The following is a 20,782-nucleotide window of genomic DNA, read 5'->3' on the forward strand; positions in this document are numbered from 1 at the left end:
TATATCATTCGTTAGCTGAGGGAATAAAGATTCGTCAGTGACTTTCAGATAGCTGGTCCCACCCCGCGGGTGGCAGTGCGAGGCTCCGCCATTTTGTGTACGATGCGCCTCGAAAACTTCCACGCATACGACGGAAAAGAGCAGGTCGGTAGCTTTCCATTATTCCAATGTCTGGATCGGAACGAATAAGACAGTATCGGGAGCGAAAGAAATTGCAAGCAGCGCGCGGCTGACCGTGCCAGCACTTCGGCGCCGCACGAAATGCATGCGACGCAAGCGACTATGCTACAGCTTTAGAAAGTGGGTTGAACGAAATGGATGTGGATTTCAGAAGATCGGTGACAATGGAAGAGCATTGGAGGTCGACACGCACGCTTGTGCCATAACAATTCACAAATCGCAAGGAGACACTTTCGATTGAGTCGTCTTTCAGTACACGTCTCAACAGTCAACTGGTGTACGTTGCACTGAGCAGTCACTTCATAGACGAACTGTATTTGACTAAAGAGTGAGACGACTATAAATTTTATCGTGGTTGTGCAAATTCAGTCCCCGCTGTCAGGGAAATTGCAATGAATATGAGAGAATGAAGAAACACCACTTGCCGACACTGGTTAAGCAAGTTGACTGTTTCTGTCATCAACGATCGTGACTAATGCGATCACAGAGGTCCAGATATTAAACGTAGATGATCATGACAAAGGCAAAATCTCGCAACGGGGATTCTTACTTGTCTTGGCGATCAGTTTTGTGGAGCATACCAAAAGATATGGAAACTGAGACAATACTGAACAGATCTGACTACTTAATCATCAGTGAAACCTGGATGGATGATGCCACACCTGTGAATGTATCTAGTTTCGAAATTAATGTAAGAATACATACAGCCATAGAAAGGCAATGCAATCAACCGTCAACTTTGTCCAAACGCCCCGCCGGTGGAGTCAGTTAGTTACCATTGGTCAGTCGTAAGCATAGTCGAAGAACCATCACTGGGAGATATCAACGGTGTATATAAATTTATATCTATCCTCGGAGCTGTGCCTATTCATCCGAACGCTTCATTGTCAGCGACAGAATGGTGTATCGATTTATCTATCTATCCCTGCTGCAATTCTCGAAAAGCATAAAGAAAATAATCCCCAGTATCGACCGAGTCCTACAGGACTTTATTGAACGCAAGTTTAATCTCACTTACATTCAGACTACGGCAACGTGCATTGATTTGACTTTTGCCAGAAACTTGGATTTATATTGTCTACCGTTTTTATCTTACTTCCCCTGTCATAGACCTATGATAAAATTATAATCGATTATTAAACTTTTTTCATTTATTTACTCCTCCCAACACTAATCTGCTGGCGTGACGTATTCACATAGAACCCCTCCAGCCGTGCTAAGACATAGCCACACTATTTTTTTACACTCTAAATGAAATATCACAACACAGCATTTCTGTGTTCTGATATCAATTGAAATTCTTCAGGTTTAAAATTTTTGTGTTTATTATTCAGTGATCTTATTTAGTTTATTTCATGCCATTCCTAATGACCTTTGTCACGCACGAAGCTCTCAATAAATCATAATATAGCAGAATAAGAAACGGGATACAAACTAGTTCTTTGTTGGTGAAACATGGTTTGCGATGAGTGTGGAAAATTCCATTGTTTAATCAAGGTAGAATGCCATTTTCATATGGAATTCGAGTGATGTGGACGGCTTTCTATTAGCTTCCCAAATTGTGAGTTAATTATCTGAAGATATTTACCAGTTTTTATGTATTGTTTATTGTGGTTTCTGATGAATCAACGATATCGTGCCCAGTTGGCTCTCAAATGTATATCGTAAGTTATTCTATCGTATTTCAACGATTTTTTCCCCAGCCTGCTTCCATATCCTTAATTTACGAAAAGTTGTTGAACCCCAAGACCGACTGGAAAGCAAGAGCATTCTTAATTAAGGCACAACGACCCTTGTTTAGAAGATCTTCCTAATGAACGCAGTTGTGCGTATTTATTTTTATTTAGCATTCAAATGCAATCTCCACATCGTTGGTAGGCAATTTCTTCCTCGACATATTTGTCAATTGCTAATTTACGAAAAGGTGAGCCTAAACTTCGTTTCTCGATTATGAGTGTTTCTACTTGAGGCTTCATGACCTTTGCTTGAAAACCATTTGTGAAAAGATGGTTTTATATTAAACATATTATCAATGTTGTGATTTTTTTTTGACATAGGCGAGATATTTTCCAACACTGACACATGGTCGATGAGATTCGTTTCACGAGCATTCTTAGTTGAGACTCAACGCCCATTGCATGCCAGTCATTTGACAAATATATTCACTACAGATTCAGAGTTGGCTTTAAAATGTAATTTCCATATTGTACATTCATTTCAACTAAAATTTTTTATTCTTCTTTCGTTAATTTATGGAAGGTCGATGAGACTCAAGAACGTTTCGTGAGCGTGCTTACTTGAGGCTCAACAACCACTGCTTGCAATACATTCCTGATATTCCAAATAAATTTAATTCTACACGGTTAACTTTCAAATGTGATTTTCAAGTTCTTTTCTTTCGTTTTTAGAAAAGTTCGTCCTTCCCAATTGTTAATTTAAGAACAGTGCTTGCAATGCTAGAACACAAATGAAAATAAACTGCGGTTTGTTTTCACAGTTCTCTGAACGCATAATTTCCTAAAGAAAACTTCCATTCTTTGTTTAAAATATTCATGTTTATTATCCAGTGATCACATCTACATCTTATTTTGCACGATTCCCAACGGCCGTTGTCAAGCAAAAAGCTCTCAATAATGGGAAATATAACAGTGCAAGAATAATAGGAAACAGAATACAAACAGAAGTTGTTTGCTGGTGAAACATATGTGAGGACAGCATGGAAAATTCCATATTGTTTAAACAAGATAGAATGTGATTTTCGTATGGAACTCATGTGCTGTGGGCGGTTTTCTATTCGTTTCCCATCGAACTGTACGTTGTGATGATTTTGACGATACTCTCGAGTTTTCATATCGTGTTTATTCTGGTAAGTTTTTTTTTTTTTTTTTTTGTATGTGTTAAGATTTCTATTACGAACACCAAAATCCACATTTGCAATTACCTTTATTCATATGTAGAAGTATATTCATCGTTTAATGTACTAAGGAAGAATATTTCACATGCAACTTTTTACAATAATTTTTTGTCAAACTCAAATCGAACTTGATTTATACATACTTATAACACATTACACGAACACAATTGTGTATTAAAAGAGACTTTTACGTACATACTTTTTATGTTTCTTTTCAAACTATTATTTGTATATTTATAATGTAACACTTTACAAGAACACAATTGTTAATTAAAAGATACATTCATGTACATATTTCGTACATTATATCCAAACCTGCTTATTTATATGCAATTTACATGAACATAATTGTGCATTACAGATACTGGCAGGCACAAAATATTTTTTTAAATATTCGTGATTATTACAGATTTTTTCTCTTTTTTGAATTTTTACATTATGCACAATAACAGGTAACTTCTCTATAGAATTTTTTTCCCTATTATTATCACAGAGCATTTACATATCTACAATTAAGATATTACATTTTCTTTTCTGTACAAAATCCTGTACAGTAGCTTATTTCTCTAAGATTTTGAGATTTTTTTTCCTTCTTTGAATACACAATGTTATTCATACAACTACCATTATACACCGTATACATTTCAATACTTTGCAGTTTATGAGTACGAGGGTTACTTGAATGAAGCGGGCTAATCCCGTTGAGAGGTATTGACACGATGTGATTTCTGCCCAATGCTCTGAATGTCAAAGTGAAGAAATTCAATCATGTTGAATTTCTTCACTTTGACTGGTAAATGATGGGAGTAACTATGACCGCAAGTGCGGCAGTAGGGAATCTGAAGCATTGTTCTCTTGTATTGCACACACCGTGAGACACTTGGCAAGTGCAGCATTAGGCGGCCTCCTCGTGGCGTTTCCTGGACACCTTAGGGTGACTAACAGGCCTACTACGCTATTCCTCCCTTCCAGGGTTTGTTTCCTCACGTGCTTTCAATGATCCAAATGATAAAGGCTCTGACCCTGATGGGTCGAAGCCATGATACCCCCAAATGATCGATTCCGATGTCCGGGACTTGTCGATGACACTTCTGTCACCCGTGCCTGTAAATCTCTTAAGAGGCTGAAGTGTAAGTTGAAGAGAAAGTCCAAGACCTTGATAGCCTGACGACGGCTCCGACAAAGAAGAAAATTTTTTGACATAGGCAAGATATTTCCCAACAATGACACAAGGTCGATGAGATTCGTTTCACGAACGTTCTTAGTTGAGGCTCAGGGGCGGACATAGGCATCGGCTTTATGGGCTTCAGCCCAGGGCCCCGTTCAATCAAAGGCCCCCCTTCGCGATCAAAAAAAAAAAAAATTTTAATTACAAATTTAAGAAAAAATAAATTACACAAAATTATTTCGTACCTAGGTAACGTTAAAATCGTTAATTTACAACATTATTGGATTTGAAATAAACATCAACGTTTTAAATGACAGTAAATACGGCTGTCTTCTATCGCCTCTGTCGGCAAAATCAAAATATACTTTGCCATTTGTCAATTATGCAAATAATATAGCAATGTCGGAATGGGAGTGCAAGTCTAGCTCATCCAAAGCTTGTTAGATTAGTGTAGCTTTCACATATATACTTTCCGCTCTCACCGTTTGACATTTGAGGTTATGTATAGTACAGTATAGTTGAATATTAAATAGCATTTGATCAGTGACGTGTACTGTTCAGGTGTTTCGTTTCTTCACTGTAAGTATCGGCAAAGTTTACTAAATAAATATACATTAAACGTTAAACAACCTAATATGGTGGTGGATTTTTTTTTTTTTTAGGTTTTTTTTATTTCTTTTCATATTAAATAAATACCTAATAAATGTCTGGAAGAAAATATAAGAGCGGAGCTGAAAAACGAAAAATACAATTAAATAGAGAAAAAGAAAGAGTAAATGTGCAAACTTTTCAATTATTTTTGTATTAGAAAATAAAAATGAAAACGATATAGGTGCAGTAATAAGCGAAAGAGAGACAGAAAAAACAACAAAATGCATATAATAACGAAGAATTACTAGGTCTAATATCACAAGCGAGAACCTCTAAAAACAATGTTGACGGACTTTCAGTATCAGATAAAAATATATAAGACCGGCGATGACCAGCTGTCTGAAGTCTCTGTTGCTGTTTTGCAAGAAAATAATGATAAAGAGGCAGAAGAGGCTTTAAAAATGCAGAGTTGCTTGCTAAATATGTTGACGTAGGTGTGTGGCTTACCCAGCTAAATGATAATTTTATTAATCACTGTCTCTCACATGAAATGACTTATTTCCAAAATAAAGATCCAAAAAATATATATCCAGTTTCAACAAGGTATTACAAAGAACAAAACAGATCATTTTCAAATAAATTCTTTGAGAAAAAAATTAAAAATGGTCAATTACTGGAAAGGTCTTGGTTGTGCTATTCTACCAGTATGGGAAATGTTTTTTGTCTAGTGTGCAAACTTTTCTCTGAAATCCCTTCTCAATACACAACCGGATTTCTCTGACTGGAAACATATAGGACCATGTTTAGAAAGTGACGAAAATTCTAATGAACAGAGGAAATCATTGTTAGTATGGTTAACACGTAAAGAAAATAAGTCTGTTATTGACACACTTGCAGGAGCTACTAACAAAAGATACGGAATATTACCACAATGTCCTAAAACGTGTTGTTGCAGTTGTGAAATATTTAAGTGTAAGAGGCTTAGCATTCAGGTCACGAGGAAATATTTGCCTCTCTGCACAATGGTAATTTTATGGGGCTCTGGAATTACTAGCAGAGTTCGATCTATTCATGCGCAAACATATCCAACAACGAGAACTGCGACCAAAGCCTTTCACTTCGTACTTATCAAAAAACAGTTTATGAATAAATAATAGATTATGGGGGAAAAAAAGTACTAAAACGAATTATAGCTGAAATAAATAATGACGATGTAAAGTACTACTCAATTGTGACTCGACACAAGATTTGTCCCACAATGACCAACTAGCTATTATAGTACGATATTGTTTTGAGGGAAAAGCGTATGAAAGATGTGTATCTCTCATCAAAATTTGTAGTCACATTGGCCTATTACAAGAATTTCTAGAAAAAATGGACTGCCATTAGATAATTGTCGAGGACAGTCTTTTGACAACGTGGCTAATACAATGGTGTAACAAGCACATCTCAAACAAAAAAATAAAAACGCTGATTATGTGCCATGTGCTGCGCATTCCCTAAATCTAGTTGGAGAAGCAATTAAAGTTGCAACTCAAATTGTGAACTTTTTTGAAATAGTGCAACAAATGTATGTTTTCTTTTCTGCATCTACTCACAGGTGGGAGCTAAATCGTGAAACAAAACTAAAACTTTCGATAAAAGGTTTAAGCCAGACTAGATGGTCTTGTCACTATGATGCTGTTAGCGCTTTAAAAAATAGTTACGATGATAACATGCATATATTAAAAACGTTTAGCGACAATGTAGATGAGAAACTGGATTTTCGAAGAGAGAGGCACAGAAATTATATAATGATTTGGCGAAACTTTTTGCAATTTCAACTGTTTTTTGGGAAGAAATTTTAGAGAGATTCAATTCAGTTAACAAAAAAGTTCAGACCCCAGGCTTAGACATATATGAAATAGTGATTTAAAGAGACGTATTGCTTCAAAATTTTCAGAAAAAACTACAGAGAAAGTTTCACTAAATGAAGCAGAAAAATTTAAACGGAATACGCTATACGGTGCATTAGATATAAGTTGATTATGGATTTAAAAAGAAGAGGCCATATCTACAGGGATTCAAATTTTTAATGGATTTGCAAGATATTAATATCGAAAATATTGACTTGGAAAGTGCACGTAATGTTATTGATTATTATTCGGATGATATAGACAAACATTTAGTCAATGAATGCATTCAGTTGAAATCCTACTTGGAGACTAAGCCAGACTCATATGACACATGCGGTGATATATTCAAGCTAATTTATGGAAAGGAACTTGTCGATGTTTTTCCGAATTGCTATACAATCTTAAAAAATTATTTGGCCTTGCCAATCACCAGCTGTGAGGCGGAGAGATCCTTCTCCAGGATGTCCTACATAGAAAACAAATATAAGACAACAATGACGAATGAAAGTTTAAATTATTTATCATTCTTTCCATACTGCGATTTAACCAAAGAATTACAATGTGATGATCAAATAAAAGAATTTGCAGCCCAAAAATGCAGAAGTTACTCTTTAATGTATTAAAAAATACTTACATTATATAACTCAGAATGTTTTATTTTTTTTTTTAAGTATTACTTTTTGTCTTAGTCTTTATTCTTGACGTGAGAATTTGTTTCGCTTTTTTGTTTGTTACTAAAAGTAATACCTAATATATTTTATTTTTTATGTTTGTTATGTATACAAAACCTTTTTTTCATTACAAGTGTATATAAAAGTTTATATCCAAGTGCATAAAATAAAATAAAAAAGTTCTTCAATGTCTGTTGCCTATAATTTATTCTATTAAAAAAGGATTTAAAAAAAAAAAAAAGTTTTTCGACAAAATGGCAAATGAGTCGCCACAAGCAACCCAAACTTGGGTTAATTGGATAGGCCCCCAAAGTTAACGGTCCGCCACTGTTGAGGATCAACGCCCATTGCATGCGAGTCATTTGATAAAAATATTCACTACAGATGCACAGAGTTGGATTTAAATGTATTTTCCATATTGTACTTTCATTTATTTTTTTTGGTGGCAGAGGATCGTGACCATTGGAAGTTCCTCTTGCAGCTGTTGCCCTCACAACCCAATTAGGAAAGGTGGGCTTGAAGATGTATTTTTTTATTCTTCTTCCATTAATTTATGGAAGGTCGATGAGATTCAAGAAAGTTTCGCCAGCGTACTTAATTGAGACTCAACAACCACCGCTTGCAATACATTCCTGATATTCCAAACAAATTTAATTCTACACGGTTAACTTCCAAATGTGATTTTCAAGTTCTTTTCTTTCGTTTTTAGAGAAGTTCTTCTTCGAAATACTTCCCAATTGTTAACATAAGAACAGTGCTTGCAATGGTAGAACACAAATGTAAATAAACTGCGGTTTCAGTTTTCACAGTTGTCTGAATGCATAATTTTATTAAGAAAACTTCCATTCTTTGTTTAAAATATTCATGTTTATTATCCAGTGATCACATCTACATTTTATTTTGCACGATTCCGAAAACGGCCGTTGTCAAGCAAAAAGCTCTCAATAATGGGAAATATAACAATGAAAGTATAATAGGAAACAGAATACAAACAGAAGTTCTTTGTTTGTGAAACACATGTTTCTATTCGTTTCCCATCCAACTCCAGGTTGTGATGAATTTGACGATACTCTCCAGTTTTCATATCGTGTTTATTCTGGTAAGGTTTTTTTTTTTTTTTGTTTTTTTTGTGTGTGTTAAGATTTCTATTACGAACACCAAAATCCACATTTGCAATTACCTTTATTCATATGTAGAAGTATATTCATCGTTTAATGTACTAAGGAAGAATATTTCACATGCAACGTTTTACAATAATTTTTTGTCAAACTCAAATCGAACTTGATTTATACATACTTATAACACATTACACGAACACAATTGTGTATTAAAAGATACTTTCACGTACATACTTTTTATATTTCTTTTCAAACTATTATTCGTATATTTATATATAATGTAACACTTTACAAGAACACAATTGTTAATTAAAACATACATTCATATACATATTTCGTACATCATTTCCAAACTTGCTTATTTATATGTAACTTTACATGAACAGGCACAAAATACTTTAAATAATAAAGGTTTAGAAATATATTATAATATTCGTGATTACAGATTTTTTCTCTTTTTTGAATTTTTACACTATGCACAATAACAGACAACTTCTCTATCGAATTTCTTTCCCTATTATTATCACAGAGTATTTACTTATCTACAATTGACATTACATTTTCTTTTCTGTACCTTATTTTTCTTTTCTTTTTTTTTTTTTTTTTTTGAATATACAATGTTTTTTTATACAACTATCATTATACACCGTATTGATGGGAATCCGAAGTGTTGTCTCGTATTGCACACCCCGCGAGACACTTCGCAAGTGCGGCAGTTGGCGGCCTCCTCGTGGCGTTTCCTGGACACCTTCGGGTGACTAACAGGCCAACTACGCTATTCCTGCCTTCCAGAGTTAGCAGCCCTGGTAGGGGAAAAAAGTTGTTTGGATAGCGACCAGTGCAGACGTGTTTTTTTGTGCTCCGTGTCTAAGCTATTTTCCCATTGTAAGTGGATTAGTTCGGCTTAAGCCGATCACCAGTGTGATTGCCCGTGTTCCCGCAAGTAACTGCCTTAGGAATGTCGACCACAGTTAAATCTGTAACTCAACCCTGCAAGTCTACAGTATCCAGTTTGGCCACTTTTATTGGAAAAGAAAATAAAGTAAAGGATTCTACAATGGAATTTCCAGAAATGTCGCCGAATAATTCTAAGTATATCGGAATGGACGTCTTGAACTCGCTAAACCCTCCTGAAGAACTTGACTGGACAAAAGCCTGCATATTGAAATGCGACCCTGTCGGTGCCCCATACACAGAGGAGGATATAATAGAAGGTTTAAAAGCAAAGGTAAGAGGTTCTGATGTGTGGCACCTAGGTGCGTTAAAATATAATTATGTATTTCTAATATCTTTTAAACACTTATCCGTGAAAGACAATTTTGTTAAACTAAGAGAAATTATTGTTCGTAATTTAAAATGTGAAATAATACCCATTAGTAAATGCCGTAAAATTGACATTGTTATACACTAGTTACCCCCCCCCCCCCCAAATATCAAACAGATTGGTAGCTGTGCACTTTGAAAAATTCGGGAAAATTGAAATTTTAGAAAATATCGCCAGTTGTAAAGATAAAGAGTGGGCCCATGTTCTCTCTAATAAGAAAAAATTAACTATAACTCTGAACGAAGATACAAAAGTAGAAGATATACCATACGTAATTAAGGTTCAAAAAATGACCGGAATAGTCATAATTCCAGGACGACCTCCGGCATGTTTCAGATGCAGGAAAATTGGACATTTGCGAAAGCAGTGTACGGCACCTAAGTGTGATAAATGCAAAAGAATCGGACATGATACGGAAGACTGTAAAGGGCAAACATATGCATCAATGTTGGTTAAACGACCAGCAGTAAACCAACCAAACCAAGAAGAAGAGCTAGAGTCAGTAGATGATGTACAAGAAAATAATAATACTGTACATCATCTAGAAGAAGAAAACCAAATAGGCACTAACGAGGAGGAATTGGAGCGGGGTGATTCTCAAAATACATCAATTGTGCCATCACAACCAGTGGATCCAGAAGGAGAAAAAACAACGGAAGAAAGAGAAAGGAATAGTACTGGTTTAGAAACAGATAAAAATCAGGTATCTATGAGAAAAGAGGGAGAAAAGAATATGACACCTGACGAAAGAGGAAAACATGAAGCAAACGGCAGCGCTTCTACCCCAGGGAGACGTAAAAAAATCCAGTTCGTACCTAATGTAAAAGCAAAAAGAGAAAAAGGAAAAACAGAAAGAAATAAAGCCTGCTAATATATATACAAAAAATGAAGAATAAGCCAATTAAGATAATTACAATGAATTGTGATGGATTGAATAACCAGGTTTCACAAAAATTGCTAACAAACACAATATACCAGACCCAAGTATATATAGTAATGCTACAAGATACCAGATTAAAACAAAATTCAGAAGCAGAACAAAAACTACACAGAAATCTGCAGTGCCACTACTACATTCTTGGCGAACAAGCCCAAAGTAATGGCATTGCAGGTTTAATGACTTTGATAAGTAAGAGAAGTAGCATACAATTATTATCACACTCTACTCTAATAGAACACAGAGTGCTAGAGGTTGAAATAGTCTGGGAAGATCAAATAGTGTCGTTAATTAACGTATATGGCCCGGCTGAACACACACAAAAAAAAACACTTTTGGGAGACCCTAGAAACCAAACTAGCAAACACAAGAAATATAATTGCGGCCGGTGACATGAATTTTGTAGAAAACAATATATTAGACATAGAGGTAAAAAATGCTATAACAAAAAACAATTTTTCACACATTATACAGCGATGTCAACTCAAAGACATATTCCGAGAATTACATCCAACATGTAAAGCGTATACTCATTATTCCCCCACCAATGCCTCACAGCTAGACAGAATTTACATAAGCCGATATATGGGATTAGCCGTTAAGGAGGTTTGTCACTTGCCTTTGACTTTTAGTGACCACTACATGGTCAAGGGCAAACTTTCCCATGAGGCTAACGACAGAAATATATACACCAACAGAAACTACCCACTCTGGAAACTAAACAACAGTATAATCAACACAGACACATTTACAACAGAAATAAAAAGAATATTAGACAACATAGCAGAAATAGAAAATCCAGTGTATGCCTGGAACCAATTCAAAATACATTTAAAACAGGCTGCTATAAAAATAGGAAAACATAAGAAATATACAACAAACCAAGAAAAAAGAAGCATAATCAAAGAACTAACACGACAATACAACACAGACAGAACCTTACCAGAAAATAAAATAGCTATCAACACTCTTAAAGCAAAATTGAAACAAATAGAAATAAAAGAGACCGAAGGGGCCTGGATACGTGCAAAAATCAGAACAATGGAACATGATGAAGGGAAGTCCAAAGCAGCTTGGCTCTTTGAAGAGCAGAGAAAACAAAAAAACACCATTCATAAAATAAAACATGAGGGGACAGAGGTCGAGGGAGATGCAAATCTCCTCCGATTCTTCCACTCACAATACACAAGTACCTTCTCCCCAAAACAAAGTGATAAAACAGAAACACAAAATTTATTAAAAACCTTACCGAGATTATCAAAGTCAGAAGCTGAAATTATAGATTCCCCCATTACAAAAATTGAATGCAAAAATACTATAAAGTCCCTGTCACTACACAAATCTCCAGGACCTGACGGTCTCACGGCGGAATTTTATAAAGCTTACTACCCCCTGTTTGAGACACTATTTGTGAAAATGCTGAACGAAATACAGAATTCGGAAAGCATCCCAGAATATTTCAACCTCGGTTACATAACACTGATACCAAAAAATAAAGACACCACAAACAACGCAAACTCACAATGGAGAGGCATTACACTCCTGAATACAGACTATAAAATCTTATCCAAAATCATATCACAACGAATTCAAATACACATACATAAAATAATATCAGGATTCCAAACCTGCGGCGTTAAAAACAGAAAAATAGAAGATAATATTCTGACAGTTAGATGCATATATGAACATTACCAGGCAACACAACAACCATGCCTGTTGGTAAGTCTGGACATAGAAAAAGCCTTCGATTCGGTTAGTCACCACTACCTGAAAGAAGTCATTAAAGCTGCAGGTTTCGGGAAGAAATTTCAAAACTTAATGTCAAACATATATAACACTGCACAGTCACGACTCATAATCAACAAGAAACTGTCGGCACCTGTTAAAATTGACTGCTCGGTCAGACAGGGAGACAGCTTATCTATGATCCTATTTGCTCTTGCTTTAGACCCGGTGATATCGGGACATCCCGGCATAGCGGGTACTCATATAGGAGAAGAAGGTAAAACAAAAGTACTAGCCTATGCCGACGATGTTACGTTAACGCTAACCACAGCCGAGTCCTTCATGATTACTTGTAATATATTTAAATCTTTTGAAAAGGCATCCGCATTAAAACTCAACTTTCATAAATGCCACGCGATGTTCGTCGGCAGGTAGGCAAATAAGCCAACCGTGCCAAACGAAATTAAAATTAATGAACACCTCCCTCTTTTAGGAATCACTATAGGGGACCAAACCCATCATAACAAGCAATGGGAAGTAGCTCATAACAAAATTACTAAAAAAATTTCACAAATGAGACCCAGACAACTATCAATTAGAAGCAGGGCAAAAATATGTAACCAGTTCTTACTATCAAAAATATGGTACCTGGTAGCCAACAATAATTACAATGGCAACGAAGTTGACAAAATTCACAGAGAATGTGCAAAATTTATTTGGGACTCGAAATACGAACCCATACGAAGGTGTACAATATTTCATGATATAGAAGCTGGAGGACTTGGTTTAATAAATGTACATTTAAAAACTCTAAGTGCAAGAGCAAAAATCATAGAGAGAGCTTACTCGGAACACAAAGCATGGAGTGCATATATCATACACGACATGCAAAGAATAATGCCCCACCAAATAATTTCTCTTCCACAATCGAATGGCAAAATACCAAAAATGTTCATTGAAGTTGCGGAGGGGTACAAATTCATTAATAATCATATAGCAATAAAAGATTTCCTGAAAATGAAACCAAAAATTGCACTTATCACTCTCACGCGAGCAATTATACCACCACCACAACACCGAAAGTTTGAAAAAGGTAAAATTAAATTATCCAATGTACTCAAAACGGCATTCAGATTACCCATACACCCGAAACTAAAAACATTTTATTATAAGGTTCACCACGCTTGCCTACCCACCAGAATGTGGTGCGCATACAAAGGTATTCCACTTCAAGCCCCAGCCAAATGCTACTTCTGCCCTGAACCAGAAACACTATATCACATAATGTTATACTGCCCCCACATCTCTCCAATATGGAACACTGTTCAGAAATTTATAAAACACAAAGAACCGGTCACAGAACACACACTATTCTGGCTAAAGGACGGAAACATAACAATAACCGAAGCAACTGTAATTATAACAACAATGTACTCTATCTGGACATACAGATGTGACAGAATTTATGGAAGAGATACAGGCCCAGATATAATGCAAAAACTTAACAAACAACTAAATGAAATCATAACAGACACAATAAACAGAAAAAAGATAACCAAACACCAATGGCGGTAGACAGGCCTTATCTCTGATGAATATGAAGAAAACATACAAATAATAGAAATAAAAGACCCACCATAAAGAAAAAATGAAAACAAGCCAATACAATTCACTCTGAAAGAAAAAAAAAATAATAATAATGGTAGGGTCCGATTTTCCTCGCTCCTATGTCTAAAAATGAGAAAGGCCCTGACCCTGATTGGTTAGGGCCAGGAAAATTCTCAAGGATCGACCCCGACGTCTGGGACTTGGTTGGTGATTCTCCAGTCACCCGTCCCTGTGAACCCCTACTGAGAAAGAAGAAGAAAAACACGGAAAAGACAAGCAGCTCCGTCGTAATGAAAGCCGCCACTTCGCGGAACTCACGACGCTGCCCCGATTGTGACATCCCCGTCACCTCGTGCAGAAACCATGTCTGCACCGGCCAGCAGCCACCTCAAGACCTGTGGCACTTCATCTGCCCTGACTGCGATCGGGCCTTCTCCACCGCGGTAGGCCTAGGCGTGCATCGAGCCTCAAAACATCCGCTCGAGCATAATGCCGCCATCCGCACCGATCGCGTCAAGGCCCGCTGGTCGGCCGAAGAAGAGAGGTTCCTGGCGACGCACGAGGTAGAGTTCCGCCGGAAGGGCACTAAGAATCTCAACGAGGCCCTGGATGGTGTGCTCCCTCACCGAACTTTTGACTCCATTAAAAGCCATAGGAGGAAGGCCAGCTATAAGCTAATAGTTCAAGAGATGCTGGCCGCGCACGAGGCGGGAGCGGGTAATACCTCCGTACCTCCCGCACCTGCCTCTGCATCCTCCTCCCAAGATATCCATCCAGACTCCTTCAGCGCAAGAAGACCTCATCTGCAAGCTGTCCGCTTCCTGCGATCAACCACCTCTACAATCCTACAACAACAGTCTTCTAAAGAGCGTCATCGGCCGCCATCTTTGTGGCGAAAACGTGACCGACGACCTCGACCAGTACCTCCAAGCAGAATTTAGGGAGCATCTCCAGCCAGTAAAACATCGGCCTCATCAGCCCCAACCTACTTCCAAGAGGAAGTTAAGGAAAAGAGAGTATGCAAACATCCAAGCTCTCTATAAAAAGAACAGAGGGATGTGCGCCCGTACCATCTTAGATGGTGCTTCCCCTCCACCTTCAGAAGATAAACATGGAGAGGTTGTAGAGTACTGGAGCACCATCTTCTCCTCTCCACCTCCACACCTACCGACTAATGACCTCCAGCCTTCGGTATCCCGATCCTTCCCTGACCTCCTTTTCCAACCAGTTACATCCACTGAAGTGAAGGCCGCTCTACCAGCTTCCTCCTCTGCTGCTGGTCCAGATGGCTTTCCAGCATCCAGACTTCATCAAGTTCCTCTACTAATCCTAGAAGACCTGCTTAACCTATTCCTGTCCTGCAGAAGCATCCCTCCATACCTACGGCAATCCAGAACAATCTTTATTCCAAAGAAGCTCTCATCATCTACTCCCTCAGAATACAGACCTATTACAGTTTCACCTGTTCTCCTGCTGTTTTACCACAAGGTCCTAGTGAAGCGACTTCAACTGCAGGTTTCGCATGACTGTAGACAGCGCGCCTTTATCCCCTCGGATGGCTGTGCAGAGAATACCTACCTCCTTTCCTCCATCTTCTCTGATTCTAGACGCCACTTAAAGCCTCTCTTCATGGCGTCATTGGACCTCCAGAAGGCCTTCGACAGTGTCTCCCTTCCTGCCATTCTTAGAGCACTGTCACTTGCCGGTTGTCCAGAATCCTTCCTCGACTATGTCTTGGAGCTCTACTCTGGTAGCTCCATCACTATCACTAATGGCGCCCGTACAACCTCGGTTCCCGCAGTGCGGGATGTTCGGCAGGGTGACCCTCTCTGTCCTCTCTTCTTTAATTGCATTATCGATGAGTTTCTTCGCTCTCTTCCGACCATATTGGTTACACCATCGATAAAGCGCCTTTTAATGCTATGGCATTCGCTGACGATCTGATTCTCGTAGCCTCCACTAAGGTAGGCTTGCAGGAACTCCTCGACCGGGCAGTTGACTTCTTCAATGTTAGAGGGTTAGCAGTAAATGCTGAGAAGTCCTGCTCTCTAGCCCTTGTCCCTTCTGGCCATGACAAGAAGGTTAAGGTCGAGAACTTCGAGTTTTCCCTGCACGGCAAGCCTCTGCATCCTCTGACCATCCTGGAGGAGTGGAGATACCTCGGTATCATGTTCACTCCAAAAGGGAGGTCATCCATCCCCTCTGGGCTAACTACTTTGAGGAAGGCTCCTCTCAAGCCCCAGCAAAGGCTCTTCATCCTTTCCAACTATCTCCTGCCTCGCTTTTACCACAAGTTGGTGCTAGGCAGGACCTATGCCTCTGTACTCCTCCGTATGGATAGGGCCGTTCATTCTGCAGTCAGATCCTGGCTTCGCCTGCCGCCCGACATTCCCGTTGCGTACTTCCATGCGCGAATGAAGGACGGTGGGCTAGGAGTTCCGTCTCTGCGTTGGTTGATCCCACGGCAACGCATTAATCGAATAGAAAAACTTCAGTCTTCTACCTCTCTATTTTGCAAGGGGGCCTACAATAGTGACATCGTTCAACAGGACCTTAGGAGGGCAAAGGGTTGGTCCCGATACCAGGGCTCCCTGATTATGACTGCCGCCACCGAGCAAAAGAGATGGGCGTCTTTGCTGTACAGCTCGGTGGACGGAGGACCCATGGAAGGCTCAAGTCTGGTGCCTTCCCAGCATCTCTGGGTATCTCTGGGTAAGGGATGGCACCAGAATGCTTCCTGGGTTCGGGTTCGTGGACTTGGTCCGAACTCGAATCAATGCCCTGCCAACGCGGCGGCAGAGACAACATCCGGTGCAGGGCTGGGTGCAGGTTTTCCGAGACCCTAAGTCATGTCACCCAGTCCTGCTTCCGCACTCATGGGACACGAGTGCGGAGGCATGACGCCGTGGTCTCCATATTAAATAATCGTTTCAAAAACAAAGGTTGGGAGACCACGGTGGAGCCACACTATAAGACGGCTAGTGGCTTAAGAAAGCCGGACCTTGTCATGAGGCGCGACAAGCAAGTCGTTGTAATCGACGCGCAGGTCGTGGGTTCGGGGCGCCCACTGACTAGATGCCACAATGACAAGGTCTCCTACTATGAGAATAACAGAGACCTTGTCAGGCAGATCAAGGAGGAGTTTGGGGCAACTCCTACCTCACCAGCGCCACTATCTCCAACCGTGGCGTTTGGTGTGTCGCGAGCTTCAGGGAACTAGGTCCGCTCGGTCTTTCCCATCAAGACTTTAAAATTATCTCAGTTAGGGCTTTACAGGGTTCACTGGTGGCCTGGAGAGTCCACCAACGATTGACCACTGTGATTACAAGAACCGGCGTCGGGTAGATCCTTGTCCTGTAAAGGCTTCGGCCTATATGTGCAGGCCCATCTTTGATGGGTCTTCGTATGTAAACCATCCTACTGTGGTTAATCAGTAGAAAGTTCAATAAAAAAAAATAATAAAAATAAAAAAATAAAAATAAAATAAAATAAATATTTTCGGATGGGAATCCGAAGTGTTGTGTCACGTATTGCACACCCCGCGAGACACTTCGCAAGTGCGGCAGTTGGCGGCCTCCTCGTGGCGTTTCCTGGACAAATTCGTGTGACTAACAGGCCAACTATGCTATTCCTCCCTTCCAGGGTTAGCAGCCCTGGTAGGGTTCGTTTTTCCTCGCTCCTATGTACAAAAATGAGAAAGGCCCTGACCCTGATTGGTTAGGACCAGGAAAACCCCCAAAGATCGACCCCGAAGTCTGGGACTTGGTCGATGACTCTCCAGTCACCCGTCCCTGCAAACCTCTTCTGCGTAGGAAGAAAATAAGATCCAGAAGAAGACGAATGATCCAGTTAAAGGCTCCGACCAGAAAGATATGAACGCCGCCACTTCGCGGAATCCACGACGCTGTCAGCTTTGTGACAGACCCGTCACCTCGTGCAAGAATCACATCTGCACCGCCCAGCCGCCAGCACAAGATCTCTGGCACTTTATCTGCCCTTTTCAACTGCAGTAGGCTTAGGCGTCCATCGTGCCTCGAAGCATCCAGTTGAACATAATGCCGCCATCTGCACCGATCGCGTTAAGGCCCGCTAGTCTGCCGAGGAAGAGAGGATCCTCGCCTTGCATGAGGTGGAGCTCCAGCGAAAGGGTGTCAAAAACCTTAACGAGGCCCTGGCTGGTGTGCTCTCTCACAGATCTTTTGAGTCCATCAAAAGCCATAGGAGGAAGGTCAGCTATAAGCAATTGGTCCAGGATGAGCTGGCCGCGCGTGAGGAGGGAGTGGGTAATACCTCCGTACCTCTCGCTTCTTCCTCTGCATCCTCCTCGCAGAATGAGTCTAAGCCTCACTCCCAGTCTCCATCGGCACAGGAGGCACTGATCAGCAAACTCTCTACCTATTACGATCAGCCTCCTCTTGCAGCCTACAACCATCAACTCCTGAAAGGCATCATAGGCCGCCACCTATGTGGTGAAGACGTCACCGACGATCTTGATAAGTACCTCCAACAGAATTCTGGGAGCATCTCCAGCCAGTTCAACATCAGCCGCAACGGCCCCAGCCTACTTCTAACAGAAAATTAAGAAAGAGAGCCTACGCATCCGTACAGGCTCTGTATAAAAGGAATAGAGGGATGTGCGCCCGTACCATCTTAGATGGCGCTTCCCCTCCACCTTTAGATGAACAACATGACTTTGTGGAGTATTGGAAGAACATCTTCTTCTCTCCTCCTCCACATCTACCTGAAAGCGACTTTAAGCCCTTGGTGTCCAACCCAATCCCTGAGTACCTCCTATTTCAACCTGTTACTCCCATTGAAGTAAAGAATGCTCTTCCAGCAGCCTCTTCCGCCGCTGGACCTGACGGGTTTGCAGCCTCTCGCCTGAGTCAGGTACCTTCTCCAATCCTTGAAGACCTACTTAACCTGCTACTATCTTCCTGAAGCATCCCATCCTACCCCCACCTCTCCCGTACCATCTTTATCCCAAAGAAGCTCTCCTCTTCAGTTCGATTACAGGCCTATTACCGTCTCACCTGTCCTTCTCCGCCTTTTCCACAAAGTCCTGGTGAAGAGACTTCAACAGCAAGTTGCTCACGACTGAAGACAGCGTGCCATTATCCCCTCGGATGGCTGTGCTGAAAATATTTACCTCCTCTCCTCCATGATATCTGACTCCAGACGCCATCTTAAGCCTCTATACATGGCGTCGTTGGACCTACAGAAGGCCTTCAACAGTAACTCCCTTCCTGCCTTACTTAGAGCAGTGTCACTTGCCGGATGTCCAGAGCCCTTTCTTGATTACGTTTTAGAACTCTATTCTGGTAGCTCTATTACCATCTCCACTGGTGCCCGTGCGACCTCGGTTCCCGCAGTGCGGGGTGTACGGCAGGGCGACCATCGATAAAGCATCTTTTAATGCTATCTTATCCTTGTAGCCTCCACCAAGGTAGGCTTGCAGGAACTCCTTGACCAGGCAGTTGACTTCTTCCATGTCAGAGGTTTAGCTGTTAATGCTGAGAAGTCCTGCTCTCTAGCCCTTGTCCCTTCTGGCCATGACAAGAAGGTTAAAGTCGAGAACTTCGAGTTTTCCCTGCACGGCAGGCCGTTGCATCCTCTGACCATCCTGGAGATACCTTGGTATCATGTTTACTCCAAAAGGGAGGTCATCTATCCCCTCTGCCTTAGAGTCTGGTCTTACTTCGTTGAGGAAGGCTCCTCTCAAGCCCCAGCAAAGGCTCTTTATCCTGTCGAATTATCTCCTGCCTCGCTTTTACCACAAGCTGGTGCTAGGCAGGTCTTATGTTTCAGTCCTCCTCCGGATGGATAAGGCCGTTCGTTCTGCAGTACGATCGTGGCTCCGCCTACCGGCCGACACTCCTGTGGCTTACTTCCATGCTAGAGTAAAGGACGGCGGGCTTGGCATCCCATCTCTACGTTGGCTTATTCCAAGACAACGCATCAGTAGATTACAGAAACTGCAGTCCTCTACCTCACTGTTCTGCAGAGAGGCCTTCAATAGTAAAGTTAACCAAGAAGATCTTAGGAGGGCAAAGGGTTGGTCCCGATACCACGGCTCCCAAATTGAGACTGCCGCCACCGAGCAGAAGAGATGGGCGACTCTACTGTACAGCTCGGTGGATGGAGCACCTTTGGAGGGCTCTCATCTGGTGCCCTACCAGCATTTCTGGGTAAGGGATGGGACCAGAATGCTCCCAGGGTTCGAATTCATCGATTTAATCAGAACTCGTATCATGGCCTGCCTACGCGGGCCCGCACATCTCGCGGCGGCAGAGAAGACAATGACCGGTGTAGGGCTGGGTGCAAGTATACCGAGACTTTAAGTCATGTCACCCAGTCCTGCTTCCGCACTCATGGGGAACGACGCCGTGGTCTCCAAATTGAATAACCGTTTGAAAAACAAAGGTTGGGAGACCACGGTAGAACCTCACTTCAAGACAGCAAGTGGACTTAGAAAGCCAGATCTGCTCATGAGACGTGGTGGCAGTGTAATGGTGATCGACGCACAGGTCGTGGGTTCGGGGCGCCCACTGACCAGATGTCATAAAGACAAGGTATCATCCCACCAAGATAATCAAGACCTTGTCAGGTTGATAAAGGAGTATGGGGCAACTCCTGCGTTCACTAGTG

General features: G+C 40.7%; 1 protein-coding gene across 1 annotated transcript; it reads left to right on the forward strand.

Moving 5' to 3' along the window:
- Positions 1-3,068: 3,068 nt before the first annotated feature.
- LOC150092143 (uncharacterized) lies at positions 3,069-10,740 on the forward strand. Its single transcript, XM_090415272.1, has one exon. The coding sequence runs from the start codon at positions 10,151-10,153 to the stop codon at positions 10,730-10,732; it is 582 nt and encodes a 193-aa protein (XP_090271398.1). The 5' UTR covers positions 3,069-10,150; the 3' UTR covers positions 10,733-10,740.
- The last annotated feature ends 10,042 nt before the right edge of the window (positions 10,741-20,782 follow it).

The sequence above is a fragment of the Typopeltis vanoorti genome, unplaced genomic scaffold (assembly GCF_054136105.1).
Source record: "Typopeltis vanoorti isolate ZY-2024b unplaced genomic scaffold, IOZ_Tvanoo_1.0 HiC_scaffold_393, whole genome shotgun sequence".
NCBI classification, from domain to species: Eukaryota; Metazoa; Arthropoda; class Arachnida; order Uropygi; family Thelyphonidae; genus Typopeltis; species Typopeltis vanoorti.

What these genes read in the sequence shown, in the direction of transcription:
- LOC150092143 (XM_090415272.1), top strand. Translation starts at nt 10,151, where the DNA reads ATGACCGGAATAGTCATAATTCCAGGACGACCTCCGGCATGTTTCAGA.